This window comes from Crocuta crocuta, unplaced genomic scaffold (genome assembly GCF_008692635.1).
Source record: "Crocuta crocuta isolate KB4526 unplaced genomic scaffold, BGI_CrCroc_1.0 scaffold266, whole genome shotgun sequence".
NCBI classification, from domain to species: domain Eukaryota; kingdom Metazoa; phylum Chordata; class Mammalia; order Carnivora; family Hyaenidae; genus Crocuta; species Crocuta crocuta.
This window is the reverse complement of record NW_027531005.1, coordinates 7123349-7132107: the sequence shown is the minus strand read 5'-3', so window position 1 is coordinate 7132107 and position 8759 is coordinate 7123349. Positions and strand designations below refer to the sequence as shown.

General features: G+C 55.3%; 1 protein-coding gene across 1 annotated transcript in view; it reads right to left on the bottom strand.

The window, feature by feature from the left end:
• IMPDH1 (inosine monophosphate dehydrogenase 1) overlaps positions 1–8759 on the bottom strand; it is a 13596-nt gene that overhangs the window by 3358 nt on the left and 1479 nt on the right. Inside the window, exons 2-10 of the mRNA XM_077770741.1 lie at positions 8710–8755; positions 6585–6633; positions 4525–4626; positions 4318–4392; positions 3876–4082; positions 3637–3724; positions 2614–2813; positions 1887–1977; positions 1566–1661 (exon numbers count right to left, since the gene is read on the bottom strand). Of these exons, the coding sequence (XP_077626867.1) occupies positions 1566–1661; positions 1887–1977; positions 2614–2813; positions 3637–3724; positions 3876–4082; positions 4318–4392; positions 4525–4626; positions 6585–6633; positions 8710–8755 (954 nt within the window). The remainder of the gene's footprint in view (positions 1–1565; positions 1662–1886; positions 1978–2613; positions 2814–3636; positions 3725–3875; positions 4083–4317; positions 4393–4524; positions 4627–6584; positions 6634–8709; positions 8756–8759) is intronic.

Genomic DNA, 8759 nt, shown 5'->3' with positions numbered 1-8759 from the left:
GGGGGGTGGCCAGTACCAGCCTTCAGAGAATAGTGCCCCTACCCCCACCCCCAGACCGGTGCATCCCCAGTGTCAACCTCTCTCATTTGCAAAGCCTGTTACTAGGATTTGGTGCTCACAGCCTCCTTATGGATACACTTTGGCTCAGGTCATGATCTCACGGTTCATGGATTTGAGCCCCATGTCGGGCTCTGTGCTGACAGCAAGCCCAGAGCTTGCAGCCTGCTTCTGATTCTGTGTCTCCCTCTCTCTCTGACCCTCCCCTGCTCATGCTGTCTCTCTCTCTCTCAGAAATAAATAAAACATTAAAAAAAAAGAAAGAAAAATATTAATTGTCCAGAGCCTTGAAGCACAAGGTTTTACATGGGAATTCTAAGGAACTAGCACTTATCTAGGGGTAGAGATAAAGGAGAGAAGAGGCTTCTCCAGAAGTACCTGTTGTTTGTTTTGACCCTGTTGCAACCCAAGATTCAGAACAGTGCCTGACACATAGTAGGTGCTCAATTAATATGTAAGTCACTGAGGAAAGGCCCATGTTTTACTGTAGCTGTCAGCTAAGGTGAAGGATAGAAACTTAAAAGGAGAGGCTCTCTGGGGCACCTGGGTGGCTCAGTCGGTTAAGCGGCTGACTTTAGCTCAGGTCATGCTCTCACAGCTTGTGGGTTCGAGCCCCACGTCAGGCTCTGTGCTGACAGCTTGGAGCCTGGAGCCTGCTTCAGATTCTGTATCTCCCTCTCTCTCTGTGCCTCCCCTGCTCACACTCTATCTCTCTCTCTCAAAAAATAAATAAACGCTAAAAAAAAATGATTTAAAAAAAAAAAAAAAAGCAGAGGCTCTGAAGACCAAAAGGGGANCACTCTATCTCTCTCTCTCAAAAAATAAATAAACGCTAAAAAAAAATGATTTAAAAAAAAAAAAAAGCAGAGGCTCTGAAGACCAAAAGGGGCACTCAGTGTTCTAGAGAAATGACTCTCACTAGAGGGGCCAGATCCATCCCCTCAGGCCAAGCCAGGACCCACAAGTCAGACACCAGGCTCCAAAGAGCACCCGTCACCACACAGGGACACACACCAGGGTCTCACACAGCCCCACTTCATGTTCAGGAGTGCACCCCGCAGAAGGACAGGGATCCCCCCTCCCGCTATTGCCACATGGCCATAGCCACGTCTTCACATGTTCAGGAACATGATGTCTCCACATCTTAAGTACCTGCCTTGTCACAAAGCTAGTCCAGACTCTGAGCTGGCTTCCATCAAGCATCTCAGAGAAGTCTTCACACCGGCCTTTGGCCTCCAGATTGGGCCTCCTTGACCAGAATCCGAGAGGCAGGCCGACACATGCCCCAAACTCACAGTAACCTTATCTAACCCCAGCCCCCCTCCCTCCTGCCCCGTCAGTGGGCCACACCTGGAGATTCTGAGCCCAGGTCAGCCCTGAACCCACCATCCTGGGAAGGGGCCTGGCGTAGCAGGCACTCATCCTGCATCTGTGCGACAGAGAGTGGGGCCCCAGCGCCTGTGGCAGGGCAGTGGGGTGCTTGTTGGCATCGCTCTCCTGGCACCTACCTTCTTGGGTGATGCAGATGGAACCGCAGCCCATGCCCACACGCAGCCCATCCACACCAGCGTCAATCAGGTTCTTGGCCTGAGCTGCCGTCACCACTGGGGGTGGAGAGGAGGGTTTGGAGGAGCGGGGAAAGAGGAAGAGTGTGAGGACGGGATGCCTGGGACCCTGGTCTAGCCCCCCAGGCCAGAGTAACCCAGCCCATTTGTTCAGCCCCCTGTGCCCATGCAGTAGCAACGCTGTCACCTAGGGATGCCAAAGGACGCAGAAGTTACACGGTGAGGGGGTGAGGGCTGGGGGCTGACAGGGGACCCTGCACTCACCATTCCCCCCAATCACCTGGAGGTGGGGGTACTTCTGCTTGATGTAGTGCACCATGGCGATCTGATACACAGAGTTCCCTTGGGAGGAGTCCTGTGAGAAGGGGGACGGGAAAGCTTAGGCCTCGATGGCTAAGAGTCCTCACGGGGGGACGCAGGGATCACGAATGAGAAACCTCCTGAAATTGTATGAAAAACGTTATGAGAAAGCTCTTCCCCCGCCCCCACCGGGGAAAACACTTGACGACTCTCAGCAGACTGAGTCTCAAAGAGGTCTGCTTTCCCCAAAAGGTTGAGCACCACTAGTTCACGGTCTCAGAGCAAAGCCCCATTGTACCCCCTGCGTGGACCAGTCCTCACAGCAAGATGTTGCCTGGGGCTATACCCCACCAACTCACTACCGGATGAAATTGCTTAATTTCTTCAACCCTGGCTTCTTCGTCTGACAACGAGACCTGGTATACCTCAGGGAGCTGTCGTGGGGTTAACTGAATTCATCTACGTCCAGGTCTTACAGCATCTAGCAAGTGGGAGGTTCGCAAAGAATGGGAGCTCTAGGTATTAGGGTCAGTTTACGAGTGCACGGGGGCCCTCAGAGGGCGCTACAGTTTGCTCTGAGCTGTGGGAGTACCAGTGACCCTCCTAATTCCGATTCTGAGCTTAGAGGCAAACCGGAGTCTTCATACGCTTCTACTCTACTAAACCACCTGTGCCAGGGCAGCGCCCGTACCAGTACTATCACATCGGCGCCTGCTTGGGTGAGCAAGTCCAGGCGGTATTTGTCATCCTCGCGGGTGCCCACGGCGGCCCCGCACAGCAGCTGCTTGTGGGCATCCTTGGAGGCCAGAGGGTAATCCCTGTTCTTCTTCAGGTCAGTACGGGCAATGATGGCCACTAGCTCATCACGATCATTGACGATGGGCAGCTTCCCTGACAAGGAATGCAGAGGTTCAGGTGAAGGAGCAGGCCTCTCCCCAGCTGAGGGGGGAGTGGGGCACAGGGAGGTTGAAAAACAGACCAGGCTACAGAGTCCACTGAAGTACCCAAACCAGCCACTAGGGGACAGCACCCGCTCAGGAAATGCTCTTAGGGACCTGGACCTCCTCCCAAGGAACAGGAAGCAAAGAAACCTCGAAGCCAAGTAGGTTCCGGAGCTCTTCCTGCCCTGTGGCCTAACCAGGCTGGGTGGGTGGCCCCTGAACACTGGCAGCCTTTCACCTGCTAGGCCACAGGCCACAGTGGTCGAAAACTCCTAACCAGGACACAAATGGGAGGCTGTCCTGCAAGGAGGAAAATGTGCCCTCCCCAGTACCGCCCCTAAGAAACAATCCAGTATGAGCCATGGAAGCATTTTCCAGTGTCTCCCACAAGACCCTAAGGAATATTATGTCAGCAGCCCCAGCGTCAAATAAATTTAATTGCAGGACTTCTCAGGGCCTTTAATAAGCCGACACACAATCTTGTATGGACTATGGGGGTTAGAAAGTAGCATGGTTCAGACTTTTTTGGGTGTGTGCTGAGCATCTCACAGGACTGGCTACTTGGGGAGACATCCTGTGAAGATGCTGAATAAGGGACAGGTTTTCCTAAGCCAGGAAAGGGACCTCAGGATCCATGCTCCAGGCTGGGATTATCTGAACCTTCCCCCAAGGCCCAGTCTGGTTGCTGGGACAACGCGCCAAGCTCTAAAGAATCAGGGGGGGCCTGGGGTACAGGGAGCAAGGTCTTGAGCTTTCTGCCTGCTCCCAGGTACCTTTCTTGCTGCGCTGCAGGATCTCATTTGCCTCTTTCAATGTCACACCCGCCAGAGCCACCACCAGCTCATTCCGCGTAGTCATCACCTGTGTAGCAGGAACATTTGCCTGCAGGTTGGCAGGTGAGAGAGAAGGGAGCCAGGCCGCCCTCTGCTCCCTGGTCACAGGAACCGGTGTGAGGCCCCAGGACGTGAGCTTCTCCCTCTATCCAGCCACACTCTCCCTGCCCTGGAGGTACCTCACTGAGGAGGGTGGTGTGGTCCTTCTTGGCAAGGAAGTCAATGTCCCGGGAGGTTACGATGCCCACCAGCTTGCTGCCCATGGCGCCTGTCTCGGTGATGGGGATGCCAGAAAAGCCATGCCGGATCTTGGCCTCCAACACATCGCCCACAGTATGCGAGGGGCTTAGAACTACGGGGTCCGTGATGAAGCCCTGTTCAAACTTCTGTGGGCAGAGACAGGGGAAGGAAGAGGCTGGAAGAGGTCTGGAGGTGGTGTGTGGCCAGGAGAAGCCAGGGTGGTGGGGAGGTGAGGGCTGGGCCCTATGTCCCCATCGTGAAGAGCAAACAAGACCCCACCGCAGTCAGCCAGGGGGTGCACCAGCCTGTAGGGCTGGCAAGGGAGGGCAGGAGGATGTGGCCAGGTCGCATCTTCTTTCTGGGGACAGGCCTGGTACTTGCCTTGACCTTCCGCACCTCATTGGCCTGGAACTCCGGGGTGCAGTTGTAGTGAATGAAACCAATACCGCCCATCAGCTGGGGGTGGAAGAGAAGCATGATCAGAGCCAGGGGCCAACACTCTCACTCTGTCAACCTCACCTCTGAACCCAGCCCACCCCATTCAGTGCCTCCCCCAAGGTGGGGTCCCCACCCAGGTGTCTGACTCACAGCCATCGCAATGGCCATGTCAGCTTCTGTCACAGTGTCCATTGGGGAGGAGATCAGCGGTGTCTTTAGGGTGATCTTCCGGGTCAGGGCTGAAGTCAGGTCCTGGAAATAGAGGCAGAGTCTATGTGAAGAGTTTTACCATTCACTCAACAAACATTTATTGAGCTCCTGCGGGTACCCAGCCTCAGGACAGGCCTGTAGCTATAGAACTGAATAAGGCAGGTGAGGTCCCTGCTATCCCTCCTAGACATTATATTCTACTTGGAAAGAAAGGTGACAAACGTGAGAAACACATATGAGATCATTTCAGTCAGGATAAAGGCCCCAAAGACAGACAACAAAGCAAAGTGACCACAGGAAGAAGGATGTGGTGGTCAAAGCCTCTTAGGATGTGTGAAAGTGAAAACCGATCAAAGTCTGAGGGACTGTCGTTGCAGGCAGGAGGAGCTACGTGTGACATCTGAGGTGTATTTAAGAAAGAAAAAAGCTAGTGCAGGAGGGAGAAAAGGGAAGGGCAGGAGCTGAGAGGCAGGCCAGGGTGGGGAGGGGGAGGTAAGGATGTGAAGCCTTGAAGGCCACAGAGAGGAGCTTAGATTTGACTCTGTGAAGAGAAGCCACTGGTGCAGGGGGTAGGGAGGTCTCAGGCAGAGGAGAGACGTGATCTGATTTACGTTTTAAAGAGGTCACTTAGGCTCCAATGTGGAAAATGGAGTCTATGTGATGAGGTCAGAGACGGGGAGGCCACCGAGAAGGCTGGTGGACAGGGCCAGGCAGAGGCTGTGACTAGGAGAAGAAGGCAGGGTAAGAAGTCTATAAGGCATCCAGAAAAGTAAGTGACTAAGGGTCTGCCACTCAGGGAGAGATCAGGGCTGCAAATACACATTTGGGAAGATTCAGGCCAACAGCTCGTGGATCCTAGCCCGCACTGTACTCACAGAGTTCGGTATAAAATTTTTGGAGATTCATAGGCCCCTGAAGTCCATCCACAGATCCTGGTTCAGAACCACGCCCCTGCAGTCTAGAAAACTCCCCTATCTCCTCCTTCCCCCACTGTACCACAGGGGAAGAGCCACAGCCTTCCTGACACAGGACGCAGGATGGGGAGACCCTCAATGGCCTGTGGGGGGACTTTTCCATCCCCCTTTTTCCTCGTACTCTGCTCAGGTCTGGCACAAAGCCAGAGAGCTTGGGAAACTTTGTGAAACTGAACAGCTGAACCAAGACTTCCTGGTTGCTGTCATAAGAGACATATTCAGAATAGCCCGAATTTCCCCCTAAAACTCCATCTGCATCAGCCCTGGCAACCAGGCTGGGCGTGAGTTTCCCCAACATAAAAGCGATCCAGGCACACTTAGGCCCTCTGGTCTTTCATAAGAATCAGACCTGAATAAATATCAATAACAACAACAAAGGAAACTATTTTCTCAATGCGCACAAGTCCGTCGTAGAATAATCTAACTTTTCCACAAAACGGCTTCTACTCATCAACACGTAACCCTTGGCTTCTACGGTCTTGTCATATATTAACCATGTAAAGGACCTTGTTCATTCACTTGGCTCATCCCTGAGCCCACCTCCAATAAAGCAAGGCACTGTGTGTCCTTGTATTTGTCCAACAACTAATTCTCTCAAGTTCTCTTGCCAATTCCTGTGCATTACGGATCCACAAACAAGTCTGTCCACCTCTTCCAAAGTCGCCATAATTTTACTCGCTTCTGTCATGTCCTTGCTCAGCATTTCAGACAAAGTCCAATCCTTCCCATCTATGCCGCCACACCCACGCCCATCTTCTTTTGGGCCTTCCGAAACCTCGCCGCAGGCGCTGTCAGGGACAGCTCTCCCGGCCTGTGCCCAGCCCACCACTCAGCGTACCCCTGCATCCCCCCAGCTGCCTCTGCCCCATTAGACACAACCCACCGCACTGTGCCAGTTTCTCTGGCACCAATAAAGGCTCCATTCCCAAGAAAAGTCTCCCCCACACCTTGCCCTTGAGCACGAAATCAGCCTCTTCTACCACATACATAGCCCCTCTGCCCCGGGTCAGCAGAAGAGGTACTCACCACCTCATCAGCTATGAAGTCGATGAATCCTGGGAGAATCAGGAAGTCGCTGTGAAGACAGAAAAGCGAGTGTTACTGGGTGGGGAGGGGTACCCGCAAGGGCCGGGGCCTGCCATGCCAGGGGCAGAGACTGGGGCCCTCTGATCCCTGCTGTTCCCTGGTCAGGGCTGAAGCACCCTCAGGTCCCCCACTAGCATCTTGCTGACTCCAGCCTGGACACCTAGAGCCAAAGCCAGCAGGACGTCTGTGGACCTGGGGTGCCACCAAGGCAGTTGGCCCCAAATGTCTATTGCCTTCAGGGCTAAGAGCTCATCAAGGGGCATAGGAGTTCCGGTAATGACACACATAGCAGATACAGTGCCTGCCCTTGAATCCTTCTGTTTTGAAGGGGGGAGACAGCGAGTAAACATGGAATGAACCGACAACAGTTTAGTAGTGCAGCATGGCACGAACACCACAGAGCAGGGGACACGCGGCACAGCCCAGAGCCAGGGCTGCTGAGTCACACAGGGTTCAGGGCAGTGTGGCGGGACCCCAGGGGGCTGAGCGTGAGGCACGTTCGGACAGAGCAGGCACTCCACTCCAGCTGAGCTGGAGCAACCGACAGACGTGGCCTGGGATGGGGAAGGGGAAGTAGGGGGCTTGCGGTCGTTAGGACCGGGACGCTGGGGCCCTGCTGCCAACACTAGGGTGGGCCGTGGTCACAGCTCACCCCGGAAGGGGAGCACAGGCCTGCACGGGTCTGGCAAGGTACCACGCCATAGCCCCGGGGCCCCATGGGCTCAGTCTGCCTGAAGTCCCAGGGCCCCGACAGACACACCCAAAAGCAAACGTTCCACACTTCAGGAACACTCCTAACCGGACTAAGCAACGCAGAAGGCCCCCCACTGCAGGAATGAAGAGCTAGAGGGTGGATGGGAGGGGTGGGGTCTTTAATCTGCCCCAGACCTGGAGAAACTCCTAGAATTTCTCTAGGGAGTTTTTCCAGAAGACTCCAGTGAACGATATGTCAAAGAGATACTTTCTCCCCCTTCATCCAAGACCACCAAACAAATAAAGGCCCTTAACTGCCCCTGCCCCTTGGCAGCCTTTCTGTCGAGGGAAGAGGCCTCTGTGGCTCACTGAAAGGCAGGAGAAGAAACACGGGAGGCAAGGGCCTTTGACATTTACTAAGTCTTATACACATCCCTCACCTGGCCCACGCCCCAGCCAGACAGGCAAGAGGGGCCACTGAGGAGTGACTGGGAATCCTGGTGTCTAGGGAAAGTGCCTGCCAAGCAGGGACGCTTATAGGCAAAGGCAGGGACTGGCAGGAGCCAGGGCAGGGATGCTTTCAGGTCACAGGTATCCCCCCTCCTCCCAGTCCCAGGTTCTGATGCTCTTTCCTGGCACGGACACAGTCCTGCAGCCAGGAGGGCAGCTAGTGCCAGGCCTGCAGCCTGCAGGACAACTGGCCCAGAGCCCAAGGAAAAGCGAACTAAGCCAGGGGCTAACAGAGAGGTCTCGCCCTCCTCCAAAATCCCATGTGGGGTGGGCTTGGGGTGGTAGTCACAGAATACTCCTGTCCAGGGGGGCACTAGTGCTAACCTGTGGGCAGGCAAGGGTACAAGTGGAAGGCTGGATGGTCCGTGGGAACAAGGAGCCATCCCAACGGCTCAGCTGGGCCTGTCCTGGAGGCAACACCCAGGAGAGGTGACTTAGCTGGACTCCAGGGTCCCTTCTGCCCTCATGTGACGCTGGGAGCGAGAGCGTGTCCTGGACCAAGGTCTGGAAAAAGTCTCTCCGTAACTCCCCCATCTCCAGTTCCCACAAGCCCCAAGGCCCCTCCATGGGGCCAAGATGCCCAAGAGAGGAGGAAGGGGGCAGACCGTACCCGGATCTGGCCATGAACGGGGCTAAGCACCGAGGGCCCGCGATGTCGCTGTGCCACGTCCGTCTGCTCTCAGCGCGGGCCTCCTTCCTTCCCTTGCCCAGCCCCCTCCCCCCCCTTCAGTCAGTCTCTCGAAACGGGGCCGGAGGACCCGGGCGTCACCGAGGGGGAAATCGTGCACGTGTGGCGCCAGGGCCTGGGGATCGAGGCGCGTTGGTGAGTGCACCGAGGCGGGGCGAGGCCCCAGGGGCTTACTTGTAGGTGAGGCCGTCGGCGTTGGCGAAGAGCTGCTGCGCGGTGAGCCC